The 24,725-nt window shown below is 41.1% G+C and overlaps 2 protein-coding genes across 3 annotated transcripts in view; one reads left to right on the forward strand and one right to left on the reverse strand.

Moving 5' to 3' along the window:
- LOC131938089 (filamin-C) overlaps positions 1 to 5,558 on the forward strand; it is a 62,711-nt gene extending 57,153 nt beyond the window's left edge. Inside the window, exons 26-28 of one of the 2 annotated variants that reach the window (XM_059295985.1) lie at positions 306 to 473; positions 1,894 to 2,172; positions 2,214 to 5,558. In XM_059295985.1, coding sequence (XP_059151968.1) covers positions 306 to 473; positions 1,894 to 2,165 — 440 coding nt within the window. In that variant the 3' untranslated portion in view covers positions 2,166 to 2,172; positions 2,214 to 5,558. The other variant, XM_059295984.1, reaches the window with a different exon arrangement.
- A 1,053-nt stretch (positions 5,559 to 6,611) lies between these two features.
- Positions 6,612 to 23,746, reverse strand: LOC131938095 (uncharacterized). Its single transcript, XM_059295991.1, has 3 exons — positions 23,584 to 23,746; positions 14,582 to 14,727; positions 6,612 to 8,102 (listed from the first exon to the last, which is right to left on the reverse strand). The coding sequence occupies exons 1-3, from the start codon at positions 23,627 to 23,629 to the stop codon at positions 6,984 to 6,986; spliced, it is 1,311 nt and encodes a 436-aa protein (XP_059151974.1). The 5' UTR covers positions 23,630 to 23,746; the 3' UTR covers positions 6,612 to 6,983.
- Positions 23,747 to 24,725: the final 979 nt, after the last annotated feature.

Genomic DNA, 24,725 nt, shown 5'->3' on the forward strand with positions numbered 1-24,725 from the left:
CTGCTAACCTAGCTTGTTCACTACATTTAAATCTGTTTTAGAAACTTTTACTCAAAGCTTAATACAGTCATCACATCATTCTGATGACCTTGACTAATACAGTAGTTAATTTATTCAAATGACCTTGACTAACAGTCATCACATCATTCTGATGACCTTGACTAATACAGTCATCACATCCTTCTGATCACCTTGACTAATACAGTAGTTAATTTATTCAAATGACCTTGACTAACAGTCATCACATCATTCTGATGACCTTGACTAATACAGTAGTTAATTCATCGAAAACTTGTCCTCCACAGGAAGCCCCTACGCTATTGATATTAAGGAGTCACAAGTGAAGGGCAAGGTCAAGGTTTGGGGTCCAGGAGTTGAAAATGGAATTATTCCAAACTTCCAAAGTACATTTTGGGTGGAAACTACAGGGGCGGGGGCCGGAGACCTTCGTGTGAGGATCATTGGACCTAAGGGTAAGTCAAAGCTCTATAGCTGTAGTGGGGGGGGGGGGGGATCACGGACCTAAGGGTAAGTCAAAGCTCTATAGCTGTAGTGCGGGGGGGGGGGGGGAATCACGGACCTAAGGGTAAGTCAAAGCTCTATAGCTGTAGTGGGGGGGGGGGGGGGGAATCACGGACCTAAGGGTAAGTCAAAGCTCTATAGCTGTAGTGGGGGGGGGGGGGGAATCACGGACCTAAGGGTAAGTCAAAGCTCTATAGCTGTAGTGGGGGGGGGGGAAATCACGGACCTAAGGGTAAGTCAAAGCTCTGTAGCTGTAGTGGGGGGGGGGAATCACGGACCTAAGGGTAAGTCAAAGCTCTATAGCTGTAATGGGGGGGGGGGGTCAAAAGCCATATGGCGTATAACTTGTTATATTTAGGATTTCCTTAATCAACACAAGAGATTAGGGTTTATTTAATCAACAAAAAGGATTATTTTCTCAATGATATGACCAACATTTTCCGTTGAGCTTTTAGCATTTAACATCTTAATCAACGAATAGAATTTAACATCTTAATCAACGAATAGCATTTAACATCTTAATCAACGAATAGCATTTAACATCTTAATCAACGAATAGAATTTAACATCTTAATCAACGAATAGCATTTAACATCTTAATCAACGAATAGAATTTAACATCTTAATCAACGAATAGCATTTAACATCTTAATCAACGAATAGCATTTAACATCTTAATCAACGAATAGAATTTAACATCTTAATCAACGAATAGCATTTAACATCTTAATCAACGAATAGAATTTAACATCCTAATCAACGAATAGCATTTAACATCTTAATAAACGAATAGCATTTAACATCTTAATCAACGAATAGCATTTAACATCTTAATCAACGAATAGCATTTAACATCTTAATCAACGAATAGCATTTAACATCTTAATCAACGAATAGAATTTAACATCTTAATCAACGAATAGCATTTAACATCTTAATCAACGAATAGCATTTAACATCTTAATCAACGAATAGCATTTAACATCTTAATCAACGAATAGCATTTAACATCTTAATCAACGAATAGCATTTCACATCTTAATCAACGAAAAGCATTTAACATCTTAATCAACGAATAGCATTTAACATCTTAATCAACGAATAGCATTTAACATCTTAATCAACGAATAGCATTTAACATCTTAATCAACGAATAGCATTTAACATCTTAATCAACGAATAGCATTTAACATCTTAATTAACGAATAGAATTTAACATCTTAATCAACGAATAGCATTTAACATCTTAATCAACGAATAGAATTTAACATCTTAATCAACGAATATAATTTAACATCTTAATCAACTAATAGAATTTAACATCTTAATCAACGAATGGCATTGAGCAAAGCCCTACTTTTGTATCGCCAGGAGCCTTTCATGTCAAGATGCGCAAGGCTAGCACCAAGGAACGAATCTACCAGTGTTTCTATGACCCAGTGGAGCCGGGCATCTACACGGTCAACGTCGAGTGGTCAGGCAGCCACGTAGATGGCAGTCCGTTCACAGTTCTGCTGGCCACAAGTGCCCGGGAGTTGCGGGCCTTACAGGGAGATGTACTTGATGTCAGCGGCGACACTGAGAGCGTCTTGCACAGGAGTCAGCGCAGCAACGGCCAGACCATGCATGACTTTTTATACTGACCACAGCCTGACGCTTTATACTGACCACAGCCTGATACTGACCACAGCCTGACGCTTTATACTGACCACAGCCTGACGCTTTATACTGACCACAGCCTGACGCTTTATACTGACCACAGCCTGACGCTTTATACTGACCACAGCCTGACGCTTTATACTGACCACAGCCTGACGCTTTATACTGACCACAGCCTGACGCTTTATACTGACCACAGCCTGACGCTTTATACTGACCACAGCCTGACGCTTTATACTGACCACAGCCTGACGCTTTATACTGACCACAGCCTGACGCTTTATACTGACCACAGCCTGACGCTTTATACTGACCACAGCCTGACACTGACCACAGCCTGACGCTTTATACTGACCACAGCCTGACGCTTTATACTGACCACAGCCTGACACTGACCACAGCCTGACACTGACCACAGCCTGACGCTTTATACTGACCACAGACTGACGCTTTATAATGACCCCAACCTGACGCTTTATACTGACCACAGCCTGACGCTTTATACTGACCACAGCCTGACGCTTTATACTGACCACAGTCTGACGCTTTATACTGACCACAGCCTGACGCTTTATACTGACCACAGCCTGACGCTTTATACTGACCCCAACCTGACGCTTTATACTGACCACAGTCTGACACTTTAAAATGACCACAGCCTGACGCTTTACACTGACCACAGTCTGACACTTTAAAATGACACCGGCCTGACTCTTTATACTGACCACAGCCTGACGCTTTATACTGACCCCAGCGTGACGCTTTATACTGACCACAGCCTGACACTGACCACGGTCTGACACTTTATACTGACCACAGCCTGACGCTTTATACTGACCACAGCCTGACGCTTTATACTGACCCCAGCCAGACGCTTTATACTGACCACAGCCTGACGCTTTATACTGACCACAGTCTGACGCTTTATACTGACCACAGCCTGACGCTTTATACTGACCACAGCCTGACACTGACCACAGCCTGACGCTTTATACTGACCACAGCCTGACGCTTTATACTGACCACAGCCTGACACTGACCACAGCCTGACACTGACCACAGCCTGACGCTTTATACTGACCACAGACTGACGCTTTATAATGACCCCAACCTGACGCTTTATACTGACCACAGCCTGACGCTTTATACTGACCACAGCCTGACGCTTTATACTGACCACAGTCTGACGCTTTATACTGACCACAGCCTGACGCTTTATACTGACCACAGCCTGACGCTTTATACTGACCCCAACCTGACGCTTTATACTGACCACAGTCTGACACTTTAAAATGACCACAGCCTGACGCTTTACACTGACCACAGTCTGACACTTTAAAATGACACCGGCCTGACTCTTTATACTGACCACAGCCTGACGCTTTATACTGACCCCAGCGTGACGCTTTATACTGACCACAGCCTGACACTGACCACGGTCTGACACTTTATACTGACCACAGCCTGACGCTTTATACTGACCACAGCCTGACGCTTTATACTGACCCCAGCCAGACGCTTTATACTGACCACAGCCTGACGCTTTATACTGACCACAGTCTGACGCTTTATACTGACCACAGCCTGACGCTTTATACTGACCACAGCCTGACGCTTTATACTGACCCCAACCTGACACTTTATACTGACCACAGCCTGACGCTTTATACTGACCACAGCCTGACGCTTTATACTGACCACAGCCTGACGCTTTATACTGACCCCAACCTGACGCTTTATACTGACCACAGTCTGACACTTTAAAATGACCCCAGCCTGACGCTTTACACTGACCACAGTCTGACACTTTAAAATGACACCGGCCTGACTCTTTATACTGACCACAGCCTGACGCTTTATACTGACCACAGCCTGACACTGACCACGGTCTGACACTTTATACTGACCACAGCCTGACGCTTTATACTGACCACAGCCTGACGCTTTATACTGACCCCAGCCTGACGCTTTATACTGACCACAGCCTGACACTGACCACAGTCTGACACTTTATACTGACCACAGCCTGACGCTTTATACTGACCACAGCCTGACACTGACCACAGTCTGACACTGACCACAGTCTGACACTTTAAAATGACCCCAGCCTGACGCTTTATACTGACCACAGCCTGACTCTTTATACTGACCACAGCCTGACACTGACCACAGTCTGACACTTTAAAATGACCCCAGCCTGACGCTTTATACTGACTACAGCCTGACTCTTTATACTGACCACAGCCTGACGCTTTATACTGACCACAGCCTGACGCTTTATACTGACCACAGCCTGACGCTTTATACTGACCACAGTCTGACGCTTTATACTGACCACAGCCTGACGCTTTATACTGACCACAGCCTGACGCTTTATACTGACCACAGTCTGACGCTTTATACTGACCACAGCCTGACGATTTATACTGACCCCAACCTGACGCTTTATACTGACCACAACCTGACGCTTTATACTGACCACAGTCTGACGCTTTATACTGACCACAGTCTGACGCTTTATACTGACCACAACCTGACGCTTTATACTGACCACAGCCTGACGCTTTATACTGACCACAGCCTGACGCTTTATACTGACCGCAGTCTGACGCTTTATACTGACCACAGCCTGACGCTTTATAATGACCCCAACCTGACGCTTTATACTGACCACAGCCTGACGCTTTATACTGACCACAGCCTGATACTGACCACAGCCTGACGCTTTATACTGACCACAGCATGATGCTTTATACTGACCACAGTCTGACGCTTTATACTGACCACAGCCTGACGCTTTATACTGACCACAGCCTGACGCTTTATACTGACCACAGCCTGATACTGACCACAGCCTGACGCTTTATACTGACCACAGCATGATGCTTTATACTGACCACAGCCTGACGCTTTATACTGACCACAGCCTGACGCTTTATACTGACCACAGCCTGACACTGACCACAGCCTGACGCTTTATACTGACCACAGCCTGACGCTTTATACTGAACACAGCCTGATACTGACCACAGCCTGACACTGACCACAGCCTGACGCTTTATACTGACCACAGCATGATGCTTTATACTGACCACAGCCTGACGCTTTATACTGACCACAGCCTGACGCTTTATACTGACCACAGCCTGACACTGACCACAGCCTGACGCTTTATACTGACCACAGCCTGACGCTTTATACTGAACACAGCCTGACGCTTTGAACTGACCACAGCCTAAAACTGACCTTTCAATCTGTAGGCTAAGAGACGGTGGAGCCTTTGGTTTACTGAACTAAAATTATTTACAATACAATGGCTACTTGCATATAGGCAATTTACTATTGAAACATTGTATACATACTATATATATATATATATATATATATATATATATATATATATATATATATATATATATATATATATAAGTTTATTACATTCTTCTTCAGTTTATACTAACATGGTTTTAAAAAGTTAGGCCTAGACCTTAGTGCTCAGACACTACTCGTTGCCACAAATGTATACATTTTCACATATGTATACTCCTTGCAGATATCCCTCTAAAATATATTGAGATTAATCGGACAGCTAAATTTATAAGTAGACCACTTTTAAAATGACACACTTTGCTGTCACAAAGTTTGTTGTCAGATCTCACAATCTCTGCTGTCACAAAGTTTGTTGTCACAATCTCTGCTGTCACAAAGTTTGTTGTCACAATCTCTGCTAGTCAGCGAGTGCAGAAAACCTCATCTGATAATAGTAGCTAAGTATGGTGACGTCACTTCAGGACATGACCTATCACTAGGATCATGTGACTTATTATAGTACCATGTGACCTATAGCAAGAGTGTATCATATGAATACAATTTTAGGGTGCTAAAATGGACTGGTTGATTTATTTTAGTGTCATAGTAGTCACATTTATATTCAACATCTATTTATATTTGTATAAAAAAATAATTATTCAATCATTAAAAAGTATATTTGAACTGTGTTTTGCCCTGTGAGATTATCTAATTAATCACCTGTTTCCAGCGCATGACATTAATTAGCCTCGTATTTATGACATCTGGTTTTGTTTCCAATTTTCTGCTCAGTTTTGACGTCACAACGATACACACTGGCAGCAAGTGAAATTAGCGACAACATGACATTAATTAGCAATCACACGACATTAATTAGCGACAACATGACTTTAGTTAGCAATCACATGACATTAATTAGCGACAACATGACTTTAGTTAGCAATCACATGACATTAATTAGCAATCACACGACATTAATTAGCGACAACTAGACATTAGTTAGCAATCAAATGGCATTAATTAGTGACAACTAGACAGTTAACAATCACATGACATTAATTAGAGAGAACCTGACATTAATTAGCGAGATCGTGACATAAAACTGAGAGAAAACCACGAAATTCAGGCATTTCTAACAGAATTTTATTATAAAGGTAAAAAATTGTCCATGGAATATAGGAATGTTAGCTGTGATGATTTCATCAGACGAATAGAAAAGTTAAGGTGACATTTCAAGTGTTTCATGCCGTGCTTGACACAACTCAATGCAATCGGTTACATTACATCATGTTATTAGCCGGCAAAAATAAAGCCAGCCGGACCGGTTACATTACATCATGTCATTAGCCGGCAAAAATAAAGCCAGCCGGACCGGTTACATTACATCATGTCATTAGCCGGCAAAAATAAAGCCAGCCGGACCGGTTACATTACATCATGTCATTAGCCGGCAAAAATAAAGCCAGCCGGACCGGTTACATTACATCATGTCATTAGCCGGCAAAAATAAACCCAGCCGGCCCCGAGTTGGATGCGACCTCCTTAGCCGCGGCCTCCTTCTCTTTAGCCATGGCTACCATATCTCTATGAAGGTCAAGGGCGTCAGCAGCCTTGTCGGCCGCCAGCCCTTTCATGTCGTTCATTGACATCTGAGTGGGGATGGGCGGGGCTAAAGCGGGTGTAGGCGTGTCCTTGGCTGGAGTGTTGTTCAGTTGGTCTTGCTTAAGGTCGAGGAGGTCGTTCTGTCGGTCTAGAGCTAAGGCATCTGCTTCAGCTTTAAATCCAGACTTCTCATTAGTGCTGGTACGATCTGATTTGACGGGGGGAGGTGGTGGGGGAGCGATCAATTCCGGGGGTAGGATATGTGGGTGGGGTGGATGAAGTATTTGTACCGGATGGGGTGGAGGAAAAACATTTCCTTTCATAGGGGGTGGGGGTGGAGGAGGGCGAATGGGCATTAGAAAGTGAATGGGTGGCGGTGGGGGCGGGGGGTTGTTAGGGTGAATAAAGGGATCAAAGGGGTCGTTGTATTTTGGCGTCTGATGGCCGAGATCACCAGGAGGAACGTCAAAAGGATCGGGGGATCCACCCGCCCCACCCCCCACACCGTCAGGGGCGCCAATATTGATAGAAGAAGGGTCGACCATGTTCTCCAGAGGCACCTCCTCCGAGCTGTCCGGGCTGTGGGCGTGGTCGGCTGCATGAGACTTTTCGTTGGCGGTGTCCACCGGTAGTGGTTCAGTCGTTTCTGGTGCAGCAGGTGGCGGCTCTGTGGGTACAGCTTCTGGCTGCTGCTGTTGTTGTTGCTGTTGTTCTTCTTGCTGCTGTTGTTGCTGTTGTTCTACCTGCTGCTGTTGCTCCTGTGCAGCTGGAGCTGACGGGGTATCCACCCCACCATTGTTACCATCGCCATCACCATCTTCTTTATTTGAGTTATCCGGCCCTGGGGGGTCGACTTTAGGGGGGTCGACTTTAGGGGGGTCGACTTTAGGGGGGTCGACTTTAGGGGGGTCGACTTTAGGGGGGTCTGGAGACTGCACCGGGTCCGGCTCAGTAGCTGCTGGTGGCTTTATGTCGGGAACCGGTGCAGGATCCGGAGATTGAATGTCTATCTGTGAGGAAAAAACAACAGAGGCTGTGAGAGACATATGATACAGCTATTTAGATGAATGATACACAGCTATTTAGATGAATGATACACAGCTATTTAGATGAATGATACACAGCTATTTAGATGAATGATACACATAGCTATTTAGATGAATGATACACAGCTATTTAGATGAATGATACACAGCTATTTAGATGAATGATACACAGCTATTTAGATGAATGAAACACAGCTATTTAGATGAATGATACACAGCTATTTTAATGAATGATACACACAGAATCACCGTCGAACAACACGCTTTCCTGGGCGTCCGTTCCCAGAGAGAGCTTTCCCCACATTCTCTGATATAACCATCCGTTTAAATAACACAGAAAAACAAAATTTAAAAAAAAATGTGATTTGGAGAGATCATAGAAATTAAAAAAAAAACAAAAAAACCTATAATACTCCGTTCCGACTACTCCAGGAATAAAATAAATAATAAAAACATTATCTATTTAATTATGAGCCTTAACATATAATAATCAATGCGGTAAGAATAAAAAAAAATTTTTAACCTAAATAACAATATTTAGAATGAGTTGAATTTCCCCCCCCCCCCCCCCATTGTAAAGGTGGATTTCTCATGTATTTTATAATCATAGATTCCATCGTCTAGGAAACACCCTAAGCTTACAATCAGCTTTACAAATCACACAGATATGGTATTTTCGTGACCTACTTTTCGTGACTTGTTGCTGTTCTCATTTCGCACTTTTTAACACTAAAAAGCCTACTACATTTTTATTTCTCAAACAATGCAAACGATATTTTGAGTAATTGTTCTTCATGCAGAAATAAAACTTCTGTCGCGAGGGATTTGCGATGGTTTTTATAGAAAATAAACCGGGAGTGATCTCCCCTAAACTTTCTGGAATATTCTTATATATCACTAAGGGGGATGGCAACTCGGGATATAGACATGATTTTTAATCAATTTTTAAATACTTAAACTTTTTAAAATAGAATAGAATCTCATAGAAAAAAGAATTGCGCACCAAGTGAACGCCAAAACAATCTGTGTATAATAGTGCGGAATACCATTAGTGCTTTATTAATTCACATGCGTTTTTTTTTTTGAGAAATCGGAAATAGCGTAAATTACTACTTATGATCAACGGAAATTGCTCAAAATTTGAGAGAAGACAGACAATTAGATCTTACTAGACTACCCGTTATCTAGTTAGATAACTGTGGGTTTCGGGGGTCATCCATAAAAAACATCACGTCTGTCACTTATCATCACAAAATAACCAGACCCCACATTCAAAAAGGCGTCACATCTCAGGCGTTTTTGTCTTTTAAAAAAAAATTCATAAAAAACGTTTTAATAACAAGCTTTTATGTAATGATGCACTAAAAAGTAGAAAATAAATTATAGACTACTATTTAAATAACTATAAAGAAAAGCGTGGGTCACTTTAGTATCTATTGGATGCCTTTACTAATGTTAAGGAAGACACCCACGCTTTTCTTTATAGTTATTTAAATAGTAGTCTATAAGTTATTTTCTATTTTTTAGTGCATCATTACATAAAAGCTTGATATTAAAACGTTTTTTATGAATTTTTTTTTCAGTACTTTACATGTTTTATTTACAATAGAGTTACATGACTAAAAACCATTGCGCGCCTACTGAACATCACGTTCAGTAGGCGCGCAATGGTTTTTGAACGCAGCCATTACGTGATGGCGCAGCTATTGAAGGTGATGACGCGTGTGGTGTGGTTGGCTAGACATGCCTACTAATTCGGTCCAAATTTTAATTAATTCATAAAAAATTAATTAGGCATCCAATTAAGTCAAATTTAGTTTCAGATTGCATTGTCTTCATGTCTTGACCCACGTGCCAACTGTGAATCGTATCGGTCAAGTAGAACTGTCCGAATTTTCACTCCTGCGTTTCCGTCTAGACAGACAGACAGAGGAAGTGAGTTAAATAAAAGCTTGTAAAAAAATTCATAAAAAACGTTTTAATAACAAGCTTTTATGTAATGATGCACTAAAAAGTAGAAAATAAATTATAGACTACTATTTAAATAACTATAAAGAAAAGCGTGGGTCACTTTAGTATCTATTGGATACCTTTACTAATGTTAAGGAAGACACCCACGCTTTTCTTTATAGTTATTTAAATAGTAGTCTATAATTTATTTTCTACTTTTTAGTGCATCATTACATAAAAGCTTGTTATTAAAACGTTTTTTATGAATTTTTTTTTCAGTACTTTACATGTTTTATTTACAATAGAGTTACATGACTAAAAACCATTGCGCGCCTACTGAACATCACGTTCAGTAGGCGCGCAATGGTTTTTGAACGCAGCCATTACGTGAAGGCGCAGCTATTAAAGGCGATGACGCGTGTGGTGTGGTTGGCTAGACATGCCTACTAATTCGGTCCAAATTTTAATTAATTCATAAAAAATTAATTAGGCATCCAATTAAGTCAAATTTAGATTCAGATTGCATTGTCTTTATGTCTTGACCCACGTGCCAACTGTGAATCGTATCGGTCAAGTAGAACTGTCCGAATTTTCACTCCTGCGTTTCTATCTAGACTGACGACAGACAGACTGTCGACAGAGGAAGTGAGTTAAATAAAAGCTTGTAAAAAAACTCATTTCAGCCGAGCTTGCTCCGACCACACTATCCACGTTATATAATGAGGACAAAGAAATAGGTGAACTCTACTTCACCTGCCCTGTATCCCGCTAAGTTCCAATAGGCAAAGGCAGCTTTATCATTCACAACAAAAAAACAAATAAATAAATAAAAGAATATTAACATTGACATGTCTCGAACCCGTGCCACCCGCAAGGTATCCTCATGTGCTAACCTCTTAGCTATCTAGGTTCGTACTCTAGAGTAGGTAATAACTTATATATTTTACTTCTAGATCTAGAATTATTTCAAATTAAATTTAATCTAAAATTAGCCAATTGTATAACTAAACAAAGATTTATATAAAATAATTAAGGCCTGAAATAGATTCTAGATGTAGAATTTACATTAAGTCTAGATCTAGAATTTACCTTAAGTCTAGTGACCTAGATCTAGATCTAGATCTAGATCTAGATCTAGATAACTAGATTCATAGCTTTTTCTTCCTTCGACAGCTGATCTGCAGATCTAGAGAAATGTATTGTATAATAAAATAAAAAGAACTGTTAAAATATTGATTATAGTGTTGAAACGTAATAAAAACACCAAACGGACGTATTGTTAAAGTTATAGCCGACAGAAAATTAGCTTTAGAATGCGTTAAACATTGGAATGGGAACACAATCTTCAATAGGAGCCGCCATTGTTTATGCAAAAAGTAAACAAATCATGTGACGTCACTATTCCGTCAAAATAAAGCCATTGTTTGAAACTTTTAAAATTAATGTGGTTAATCTACAAATGAATAAATCAATAAATTAATTAACGTCTTTAAATAAATTTGTGAATAACAGTCTGTCTGAAAACAAAAATTGTTCTCTGCCTACATACTATTTTACAGCTCTACACATATTACATATTACAGATTGTGATTTATCTATCTAGATCTAGAATAGGTCTAATCTAGATATAGCAAGAGCTACGCAAAAACTAGACTTAAGACTTGAGCAAGCCAGTCGTAGATAATATAGATAATTCTATCTAGATTTAGATAATAATGAGTTTCTATATACTAAACTATTTCAGACCTTTATTATTTTATATAATTTTTGTTTAACTATGGGATTGGCTAATTTAAGATAAAATTTAATTTGAAATTTACTAGACTTAGATCTAGATTTAGATAGGGCCTATGCGCGTAAATCAAGTTACATAAGGAGACTTTACGTATTATTATATAGCACAAAAAAAAACATCAGTGTGGTCAAGAGTCTACATAGCTAAGTTGTTAGTGTAATAGGCTTTCATGCGGGCGGCACAGGTTCTAGACACATCACGTCAATGTTAAAAAAAAAAATTCAATTTGTTGTTTTTTAGATGTGAATGATAAAGTTGCCTATCTGAACTTGGCGGGATACAGGGCAGGTGAAGTAGCGTTCATCTGTTTCTTTGTCCTCAGCATATGAAGGGATAGTGTGGTCAGAGACATGCTAGGCCGGAATCGTTTTCTTAAGGGGGTAGGCTCCAGAAAAAACCAACTTCTTAATTAAAAGCTTTTATTGATTCATTTGTGTATATCTAAGTTAGGGTACTTGTAGGGAAATATTTCCATGCATCAGGGACTCTTTTGAAAATTTGGTTGCCATGGCAACGGCGGCCATCTTGAAAAAAACATCCTTTTTTGGAGTTCTAAAATTTCATAAACTAACATAAATATCGGCTATATAACCATTGATCCTTCTTGTACAAACGCTAATAGAGTCAGCTGGCTAGTTTTTGTAACAGAAATCACTCTAGAAATTTTTTTTTTTTAATTTTCAAAATTTGGTGTGACGAAATTCCAATAAAAATAATGCTAAATTCAATGGAATTTCACCAAATTTTTTTTTGAAAATTTGAAAAAAATATGTCTAGCTGTTTTTCGATAACAAAAATTAGCCAGTTGGCTCTATTGGTGTTAGTACAATAAAGATCAATGATTATATGGGCGGTTTATATGTTACTTTAGGAAATTTTAGAACTCCACATCGGTAGTTTTTTCCAAGATGGCCGTCGTTTCCATGGCAACCATATTTTCAGAAGAGTCCCTGGTACATCCAAATATTTTTCCTTAAGTACCCTAACTTATACATACACAAATAAATGTAAAAGGCTTTTTAATTAAAAAGTTTTTTTCCCCGTTTTTTTCGGGAGCCTATCCCCTTAAACGATAAAAACAAGTTGTCTGAGACTTGGCGGGACACTGGGCAGGTGAAGTAGAGTTGAGTAGATCACCTGTGACGTCAGTATATGAAGGGATAATGTGGTCAGAGCTATGCTCAGCCGAAATCGGTGTTTTTAAAAGATAAAAGACGTCTTTTTGAATGTGGGTTCTGGTTTTTGTGTGATGATAAATGACAGACGTGATGTCATTTATGGATGACCCCCAAAACCCACAGTTATCCAAGGCATGACCGAGTAAGTCTAGTTGTAAATAAAACATGTAAATTACTTAAAAAAAAGTTTCATAAAAATCGTTTTAATAACAAGCTTTATTGTAATAATGCACTAAAAAGTAGAAAATAAATTATAGACTACTATTTAAATAACTATTAAGAAAAAGCGTGGGTCTCTTCCTAAATATTAATAAAGGTATCCAATAGATACTAAAGTGACCCACGCTTTTCTTTATAGTTATTTAAATATTAGTGTATAATTTATTTTCGCCTTTTTAGTGCATTATTACATAAAAGCTTGTTATTAGAACGTTTTTTATGATTTTTTTTACAAGCTTTTATTTAACTTGCTTCCTCTGTCGTCAGTCTGTCGTCAGTCTGTCGTCAGTCTGTCTGTCTAGATCGACTAGTCCTATTGCAATATGCGATCAGATTTCTCCATAAATTGCTATATAAAGTATTATTGAAACTTGAACCTTAATGAATAACACGGCTACTCTATCTATCTATATATATAATTCTCTTCTGGAAGACGCTAGAAAACAAGCTGTAAACGCGATCCCTACCATCTCACCCCTACATGGTCTTAGTGAGCTGTGGTTCACGCTATGTTTACCATCGTGGAGTCGGGTTTAGTGACGGCATTTGGGGCAGATAATTTAGTTTGAAACGATTTTAAACGTTGGGGGGGGGGGGGGGGGGGAAGGAAGGGGGGGGGGGTATGGTCTTTAACGAGCTACTTATAGTGTTTTAAAGAAATATTTTCAGTGTCAGCGTTGGTACTGTCGAATTCACAAATTATGAATTACTGAAAAGTAGAAAAAACAAGAACTAAATAGCGGCGTATGTTATGCCGCGGGCCGGCTCGTATATATAATTCTCTTCTGGGAGCCGTTAGAAAACAAGCTGCAAGCTGCGCCTTGCAGTCCCCTCTCTTCCTTTCTGTCACTACCACCCCCCCCCCATGGTCTGGTGAGCTGTGGTTCACGCTAAATGTTTACAAATCGTAGAGCCGGGTTTAGTGACGGCTATTAGGGGCAGATAATTTAGTTTGAAACGATTTTAAACTTAGAGGAGGTAACTAAGAGGAGGCTGCTTTAAAAGGGGGGGGGGGGCGGGGGAGTATAGGGTAGGGGTTGAGGGAAAGGGGTGGGTAGTGTTTTAAAGCAAATATTTTCAGTGGCAGCATTGGTACTGTCGAATTCACAAATTATGAATTACTGAAAAGTAGAAAATAAAACAACTAAATAGCGGCGTATGATACGCCGCGGGTCGGCTCGTTGTTTATAACACAAAAAGCTGTAGTGGCAGACCCTCCTCCTACACACATCCCCGAACTTCGACCCCCCCCCCCCCTAGGGCACAACTGAGCTGTTAAGACCACGTGACAACAGACACACCATGTTCCCATGATTCCCGTCGCCATCTTCCTTGTTGCTTCCTGTGTAAATGTCGCTATGGAGATCTGAGAGCGACAGATGAAGGCTTTGTGTCCCATCCCGTCTTGAACGTATCACTGCTGCATGCGAGGGCCCCACCAACAAACCTGTCACAAATAGAAGAATTGCTCGTTTTCAGATCATCAAGGAAGTCAAGTCTATTAGGATATAATAATACTAGCTGCATCCCGTGCTCCGCCACGGTAAATCTTTTTTAAATGTACCAACTTGGGAACAGGACAAAACTAAACACAACACAAACGAACGCAAAAAAAAAACACAAACGAAAAAACAAACACAACACTCATAACATAAATACAATTTAAATGCAATCATAAAGGCATATTGCTCACAGTCTAGCCCGTAGCGCCTATTCGCGCCCTTTCCGGTGATTTGCATCCCCCTCAAACTTTCGATTTGCACCCCTGTCCCCCCCCCCCCCCGCCCTAAAACTTTCGATTTCCACCCCCCCCCTCGCATATTTTTTTCCAACCAACTTTGGTGCCCCCTAAGGTCGGCATCCGCGGACACAACCCCCCCCCCCTCGGTACGCCTCTCCTATAAAACCCCTAGCTTGTCCGCAAACCGAAAGATAGAATAATAATTAGTAAACAGTATAAATAATAGGCAGTATTTAAAATATCCTTGTTTTACCTAGAATATTTCACTTTATCCATTCACGCATTTTTTTCCAGTTCTTTAAATTTTAATAAACCGGGAGTGATCTCCCCTAAACTTTCTCGAATATTCTTATATAAAATAACAGGGGATGGGAACTCGGGCTATAGACTTCTAGACATGATTTTTAATCCATTTTAAATACTTAAAGTTTTAAAAATAGAATAAAATCTCGTAGAAAAATTAATTGCACACCAAGTGAACGCGAATAAAAAAGCGCATAATAGTGCGCAATATTATTAGTACTTTTAAAATTTACATTAGTTTTTTGAGAAATCGGAAGTAGCGTAAATAAGTACTTCCGGTCAACGAAAAATTCTCAAAATTTGACAGAAGGTAGAGAATTAGATCTTTTACTTACATATCAAATTTCATTTATCTATCTGAAATAGTACTCAAGTTATAGGCTTTTGAAAAATTCAAAGTAGAAAAAGTACCACTTCCGGTTATCCGAAATCGCTCAAAAGTTGATACGGATCTACGATTTTGATAAAATACTTGTATATGAAATTTCATCAACCTAGCTGTAACGGTACTCAAGTTATCGTGTTTACACACGGACACACACACACACACACACACACACACACAGACACACAGACATACGGACAAGGTTGCAACATTATGTTTTTCCGTATCAGTGAGATGTAAAACGTCGAGATTTGCAAAAATCTCGATTTTTTTTTTGCACGATTACAAGACTTTCTCTATACTTCGTATATACGAGAAAGTAAAAATGTACAATAAAGTTTCATAACTAAAACCATTGCGCACCTAATGAACGTGATGACGCGTCTATAATAGTGCTGAATAGTTGATTAAAAATTATAAGTAATAAACAGTAGGGCCTACATTTAGTGAATAAAATAAATAAAAGTTTGCCTTTTATCAATCCATGCTAATTATAATTTTCTAACAATAATTTCCTCTTACACATCCACATAATTTGCATTCACATTTTGCTAATTATATTATTGAAACACTAATTCCTTCTATGACGAACGTATATTTGCATTCACATTTTTTATTAGCGTGAGTTTAATGTATTTTCAAATTACCTCCTTTGTCAAAATTAGAAAAAAGAGTTAAATTAATTTGATTTTTCTACCATACGGTTATTACGTTATTAAAATGTATCCACTTTTTCTAGGAATATTAACGAAAACTATATTTGACATTGATCCTTTTAATATGTTTTAGCAATGTGCGTGTATTTAATATTCTCTTTACGTTATGCAAAATTGTACAAACAGTGGAAATTATAAAATAGCTCTATGCCGCTATATAAACAAACCCTACTCTAATACTTATAATAAGACACTGCGGTGCACTGAAAAGCACAGCATGGTGCGTAGTTTACTTTTATAGTCCCAAAATCTATAGCGATGACGGACGGACGGACGGAAGGAAGGAAGGACAGACACAGCCTGCTTATATTATAGATTATAAACTGGCAACTAAATAGTTATTTGAATATTTTTGGTAAAGAGGCTGTTTGTTAAATAAGATATTGGGTTTACATTTCCGATTGCCGTCACCGTGATAGTGGGCTTTATATTGCTGTGATTCAGATTGTGGATTTTATTAGCATGTCTAGGTGTGTTAAAAGCTATTTATAGACATATCGACACAAATGACGTAACATATTATGTCAATATTAGTTGCGTACATCAAATAGCGAATTGCTGTCAGCGGGCGTTCTCTAATGTGGATGTTCTGTGGACGTTCTCTAATGTGGATGTTCTGTGGACGTTCTGTGGACGTCCTGTGGACGTGCTGTGGACGTGCTGTGTACGTTCTGTGGACGTCCTGTGGACGTTCTGTGGACGTTCTGTGGACGTTCTGTGGACGTTCTGTGGACGTTCTGTAGACGTCCTGTGGACGTTCTGTGGACGTTCTGTGGACATTCTGTGGACGTCCTGTGGACGTTCTGTGGACGTTCTGTGGACGTTCTCTAATGTGGACGTTCTGTGCACGTTCTGTGGACGTCCTATGGACGTTCTCTAATGTGGACGTTCTGTGGACGTCCTGTGGACGTGCTGTGGACGTGCTGTGGACGTTCTGTGGACGTTCTGTGGACGTTCTGTGGACGTTCTGTGGACGTTCTGTAGACGTCCTGTGGACGTTCTGTGGACGTTCTGTGGACGTCCTGTGGACGTTCTGTGGACGTTCTGTGGACGTTCTCTAATGTGGACGTTCTGTGCACGTTCTGTGGACGTCCTATGGACGTTCTGTGGACGTTCTGTGGACGTTCTGTGGACGTTCTGTGGACGTTCTGTAGACGTCCTGTGGACGTTCTGTGGACGTTCTGTGGACGTCCTGTGGACGTTCTGTGGACGTTCTGTGGACGTTCTCTAATGTCGACGTTCTGTCGACGTTCTGTCGACGTTCTGTGGACGTTCTGTGGACGTTCTGTGGACGTTCTGTGGAAGTTCTGTGGACGTTCTGTGGACGTTCTGTGGACGTTCTGTGGACGTCATGTGGACGTTCTGTGGACGTTCTCTAATGTGGACGTTCTGTGGACGTTCTGTGGACGTGCTGTGGACGTTCTCTAATGTGGACGTTCTGTGGACGTTCTGTGGACGTTCTGTGGACGTGCTGTGGATGTTCTGTGGATGTTCTGTGGACGTTCTGTGGACGTTCTATGGACGTTCTGTGGACGTTCTGTGGACGTTCTGTGGACGTTCTGTGGACGTTCTGTGGACGTTCTGTGGACTTTCTGTGGACGTTCTCTATTGTGGATGTTCTGTGGACGTTCTGTGGACGTTCTGTGGACGTTCTGTGGACGTTCTGTGGACGTTCTCTAATGTTGACGTTCTGTGGACGTTCTATGGACGTTCTTTAGACGTGCTGTGGACATTCTGTGGACGTTCTCTAATGTTGACGTTCTGTGGACGTTCTGTGGACGCTGTCTAACGTTGACGTTCTGTGGACGTTCTATGGACGTGCTGTGGACGTTTTGTGGACGTTCTCTAATGTTGACGTTCTGTGGACGTTCTGTGGACGTTCTTTGGACGTTCTGTGGACGTTCTGTGGACGTTCTCTAATGTGGACGTTCTCTAATGTGGACGTTCTGCGGACGTTCTGTGGACGTTCTGTGGACGTTCTGTGGACGTTCTGTGGACGTTCTGTGGACGTTCTTTGGACGTCCTGTGGACGTGCTGTGGACGTTCTATAATGTGGACGTTCTGTGGACGTTCTGTGGACGTTCTGTGGACGTTCTGTGGACGTTCTGTGGACGTTCTGTGGACGTTCTGTGGACGTGCTGTGGACGTTCTGTGGACGTTCTGTGGACGTTCTGTGGACGTTCTGTGGGACGTTCTGTGGACGTCATGTGGACGTTCTGTGGACGTTCTCTAATGTGGACGTTCTGTGGACGTTCTGTGGACGTGCTGTGGACGTTCTGTGGACGTTCTCTAATGTGGACGTTCTGTGGACGTTCTGTGGACGTTCTGTGGACGTGCTGTGGATGTTCTGTGGACGTTCTGTGGACGTTCTGTGGACGTTCTATGGACGTTCTGTGGACGTTCTGTGGACGTTCTGTGGACGTTCTGTGGACGTTCTGTGGACTTTCTGTGGACGTTCTCTATTGTGGATGTTCTGTGGACGTTCTGTGAACGTTCTGTGGACGTTCTGTGGACGTTCTGTGGACGTTCTCTAATGTTGACGTTCTGTGGACGTTCTATGGACGTTCTGTAGACGTGCTGTGGACGTTCTGTGGACGTTCTCTAATGTTGACGTTCTGTGGACGTTCTGTGGACGTTCTGTGGACGTGCTGTGGACGTTCTGTGGACGTTGTCTAACGTTGACGTTCTGTGGACGTTCTATGGACGTGCTGTGGACGTTTTGTGGACGTTCTCTAATGTTGACGTTCTGTGGACGTTCTGTGGACGTTCTGTGGACGTTCTTTGGACGTTCTGTGGACGTTCTGTGGACGTTCTCTAATGTGGACGTTCTGTGGACGTTCTGTGGACGTTCTGTGGACGTTCTGTGGACGTTCTGTGGACGTTCTGTGGACGTTCTTTGGACGTCCTGTGGACGTGCTGTTGACGTTCTATAATGTGGACGTTCTGTGGACGTTCTGTGGACGTTCTGTGGACGTTCTGTGGACGTTCTGTGGACGTTCTGTTGACGTTCTGTGGACGTGCTGTGGACGTTCTGTGTACGTTCTGTGGACGTTCTGTGGACGTTCTGTGGACGTTCTATGGACGTTCTCTAATGTGGACGTTCTTTGGACGTTCTGTGGACGTTCTGTGGACGTTCTGTGGACGTTCTGTGGACGTTCTGAGGACGTTCTCTAATGTGGACGTTCTGTGGACGTTCTGTGGACGTCCTGTGGACGTGCTGTGGACGTTCTGTGGACGTTCTGTAGACGTTCTCTAATGTGGACGTTCTCTAATGTGGACGTTCTGTCGACGTTCTGTGGACGTCATGTGGACGTTCTGTGGACGTTCTCTAATGTGGACGTTCTGTGGACGTTCTGTGGACGTGCTGTGGACGTTCTGTGGACGTTCTGTGGACGTTCTCTGGACGTTCTGTGGACGTTCTGTGGACGTTCTGTGGACGTTCTGTGGACGTTCTGTGGACGTCCTGTGGACGTTCTGTGAACGTTCTCTAATGTGGACGTTCTGTGGACGTCCTGTGGACGTTCTGTGAACGTTCTCTAATGTGGACGTTCTGTGGACGTTCTGTGGACGTCCTGTGGACGTTCTGTGGACGTTCTGTGGACGTTCTCTAATGTGGACGTTCTGTGGACGTTCTCTAATGTGGACGTTCTGTGGACGTTCTCTAATGTGGACGTTCTGTGGACGTTCTGTGGACGTTCTCTAATGTGGACGTTCTGTGGACGTCCTGTGGACGTCCTGTGGACGTTCTGTGGACGTCCTGTGGACGTGCTGTGGACGTTCTGTGGACGTTCAGTGGACGTTCTGTGGACGTCCTGTGGACGCTCTGTGGACGTTCTGTGGACGTTCTTTGGACGTTCTGTGGACGTTCTTTGGACGTTCTGTGGACTTTCTGTGGACGTTCTGTGGACGTCCTGTGGACGTTCTGTGGACGTTCTGTGGACGTTCTGTGGACGTTCTGTGGACGTTCTGTGGACGTTCTGTGGACGTTCTGTGGACGTCCTGTGGACGTTCTGAGGACGTTCTGTGGACGTTCTGAGGACGTTCTCTACTTTAAAACAGAAGTCTGCTTATCGTCAGACAAGATTTCTCACGCGACGAAAACTAAATTTGTGAAGAAGACTAAATTTGTGACGCGACGAAGACTGAATTTGTGACGCGACGAAGACTAAATTTATGACGCGACGAAGACTAAATTTGTGACGCGACGAAGACTAAATTTGTGACGCGACGAAGACTAAATTTGTGACGCGACGAAGACTAAATTTGTGACGCGACGAAGACTAAATTTGTGACGCAACGAAGACTAAATTTGTGACGCGACGAAGACTGAATTTGTGACGCGACGAAGACTAAATTTGTGACGCAACGAAGACTAAATTTGTGACGCGACGAAGACTAATTTGTGACGCGACGAAGACTAAATTTGTGACGCAACGAAGACTAAATTTGTGACGCGACGAAGACTAAATTTGTGACGCGACGAAGACTAAATATGTGACGCGACGAAGACTAAATATGTGACGTGACTGACTCCGAAATGTTTGGTTTAAGCAGGATAAGACTTTTTTTCCGCTTGCCTATCTGACATGAGATTGTAGTCTATGAATTATTCACTTGACAACTGGGGCAAATTTATGTTCCCCCCCCCCCCCCCCCCTAAATTTTGCCTACAGGAGACAACTGCGCCATATTTGTCTTGTCTAAATTCTGTCAGAGGTGGCGGAGGAGGAATGTGAAGGGTCAGAGGTCAGAAAAATAAATGGAGGGACACATTAACAGAGTGCACGAAAAACAGAAAATCTTGAAAGAAAGAAATTATACGAGTAAGACATTTACAAAATGGGATCATTAGGAGATTTCTGATATGCCTAAATTTCTACACGTTATGTTGGTAACACATTAGATTAGCAACACATTAGATTAGCAACACATTAGGTTAGCAACACATTAGATTAGCAACACATTAGATTAGCAACACATTAGATTAGCAACACATTAGGTTAGCAACACATTAGATTAGCAACACATTAGGTTAGCAACACATTAGGTTAGCAACATATTAGGATAGCAACACATTAGATTAGCAACACATTAGATTAGTATACTCTGTATACAAATGGTGTTATTTATTTTGCACGATAACAATACTTTCTGCGTACAAATAGTGAAATAAATTAAACTAATATTCTATTTAAATACTGATGATGATTGCATTATAATTTATATTACATAATTTTAAATTACAAAAAAAACAAACGATTTTCATTGTTTACGATCAAGGAGAACAGGGAATGCCAAAGGAGAAGTAGAGGTACACAAAAGAAGAGCAACTGACAAATGTATCTGTATCTGTATCTGTATCTGTATCTGTATCTGTATCTGTATCTGTATCTGTATCTGTATCTGTATCTGTATCTGTATCTGTATCTGTATCTGTATCTGTATCTGCATCTGCATCTGCATCTGCATCTGCATCTGCGTCTGCGTCTGCGTCTGCGTCTGTGGCTGTGGCTGTGGCTGTGGCTGTGTCTGTGGCTGTAGCTGTGTCTGTGTCTGTGTCTGTGTCTGTGTCTGTGTCTGTGTCTGTGTCTGTGTCTGTGTCTGTGTCTGTGGCTGTGTCTGTGTCTGTGTCTGTGGCTGTGTCTATGTCTATTTCTATATCTATTTTCATCAGGTATATTTTGCAAAGTTGAGATAACGATTTTTATCCTTTTATCCTAGGACCTTTGACCACAGGTGCTTTGACCATAGGGGGTTTGACCATAGGGGGTTTGACCACAGCGGGGCTTTGACCATAGCGGTGCTTTGACCATAGGGGGTTTGATCATAGGGGGTTTGACCATAGGGGGTTTGACCACAGGTGTTTTCTCAGGACAGGGTCTTTGATCACAGGTGGTCTATCAACGGGTGTTTGATCACAGGTGGTCTATCAACGGGTGTTTGATCACAGGTGGTCTATCAACGGGTGTTTGATCACAAGCGCTGCGTCCGGCTTTGATCATAAGGTCTTTGATCTCAGGTGGTTTGTCCAATGCTGTCCATATATGGTAAGGATTTATTTTAAAAGTTGCTAAATTATATTTAAAATTTCGACATGATGTAATAATATGTTAAATCATCATGTATAAATACAAGTCATCTAAACTACTCTATGTCAAAACCATGGAGAATCTTGGAGAGTATAGCACGTCGAAAAAAGGTAAAAGAACTTTGTTGTATCGTGGCCACGAGTTTTGGTTACACAGAGAACGCCAGGACGGGTCACGCGTTTGGCGGTGTACGAAGAATCGCACTTGTAAGTGCAAAGCTTCATTAGTTGCACAAGATCTTATTATAAATCTATGAGGCCTAGCACCAGCCTTTATGTGGAGACTAAAATATAGTTCTTGGCTTTTTTTTAATACATGTTAATTTCTATTAACGTACTCTCAGGAAACATGTATAAAATCGTGTTAATTGTATCACACCTATGATCGAAGCCGGACACAGCGCTTGTGATCAAACACCCGTTGATAGACCACCCGTGATCAATGACCCTCTGCTAAGAAAACACATGTGGTCAAACCCCCTATGGTCAAACCCCCTATGATCAAACCACCTATGGTCAAAGCACCGCTATGGTCAAAGGCCCGCTGTGGTCAAACCCCCTATGATCAAACCCCCTATGATCAAACCCCCTATGGTCAAAGCACCGCTATGGTCAAAGGCCCGCTGTGGTCAAACCCCCTATGGTCAAACCCCCTATGATCAAACCCCCTATGGTCAAAGCACCTGTGGTCAAAGGTCCGCGCACCGATACTCTATCATTAGCAGGTCTCATCCCCCCCCCCCCCTCTACAGCCAACCTTTGTCGGGATTTCTCAAATTAGCACTTAAAAGACTACTTAACTCACTCTAATTAATCATTAAATTAAGTAGAACTATCATTTTTCAATATATAATTTGCTACTTTTTTGCTTTGGTGTCACCTCACTAAATGGTGTCACCCGGTGCGGTCCTAACCCCCGCCTCCCCCCCCCCCCTCGCTATGCCTCTACACACATGGGTTTTATATAATATTAGTATGTTTTTAAACACTATTTGTTAGTTTAGTAAATATGTGATGCTACTGAAATCAATTAAATAACTGTGTTGAGCGTGAATGTTGGTTGAACTTACCCAGCAGAGATGTGGAGACGAAAACCCAAAACTTGTGTTGTAGCATGCCGAGTACACGGGTCTTGAGCTGCCTAAAGAAAATATATATTTTAAAAAATTGTACTCCGCCTTACGATCGTGTTGCTAGTGGGCAGGTGGACTAAACTACCTGGCGTCAAGTCTTTTGGGCGAGTCCATTATGTTTTATTGTTTGTCATCCTCTTGACACGCGAGATCCTACGACAACAGGGTCCGGTTTTATTTTTAGCTTGGATATAAAACACAGACAAACACAAGGTAGGGTTCGAAAAGACAAGCTGGAATTTAGAGAAATATTCAAGCCAACTCATGTTTAAGACATTACACACACAGACACACAGAAACAAACACACAAACACACACACACACACACACACACATGTGTGTGTGTGTGTGAAATATTACCCTTTAACGTAAAAAGGAGGAACAGGTTAATTATTACATTAATTATTATATTAATTATTTCATAGAATTATTTCAAAAGCTTAAATATTTTAAAATGTACCCAGTAACTCAAATGATTACAAAATAGAATGCATTTCTTTTTCGTTTCAACTGAATATAAAATACGTTGAAAAGTTTTAAATTTAGAAAGTTACTTCCCTTACACTAAGGTCACATCAAGCGGTCATCTTTTTTTGTTTTTCCCGTGGGTCAATGCACCAGCTCAGAGTTTTCAATTCTTTGAATTCACGTCATTTACTATGTTTATAGAAGTAAGTTTTTAATTCACGTCATATACTATGTTTACAGAAGTAAGTTTTTAATTCACGTCATTTACTATGTTTATAGAAGTAAGTTTTTAATTCACGTCATTTACTATGTTTATAGAAGTAAGTTTTTAATTCACGTCATTTACTATGTTTATAGAAGTAAGTTTTTAATTCACGTCATTTACTATGTTTATAGAAGTAAGTTTTTAATTCACGTCATTTACTATGTTTATAGAAGTAAGTTTTTAATTCACGTCATTTACTATGTTTATAGAAGTAAGTTTTTAATTCACGTCATTTACTATGTTTATAGAAGTAAGTTTTTAATTCACGTCATTTACTATGTTTATAGAAGTAAGTTTTTAATTCACGTCATTTACTATGTTTATAAAATTAATTTTTTAATTCACG

Source organism: Physella acuta, unplaced genomic scaffold (genome assembly GCF_028476545.2).
Source record: "Physella acuta isolate Inbredline_101_S28 unplaced genomic scaffold, ASM2847654v3 ptg000233l, whole genome shotgun sequence".
Lineage (NCBI taxonomy): Eukaryota > Metazoa > Mollusca > Gastropoda > Physidae > Physella > Physella acuta.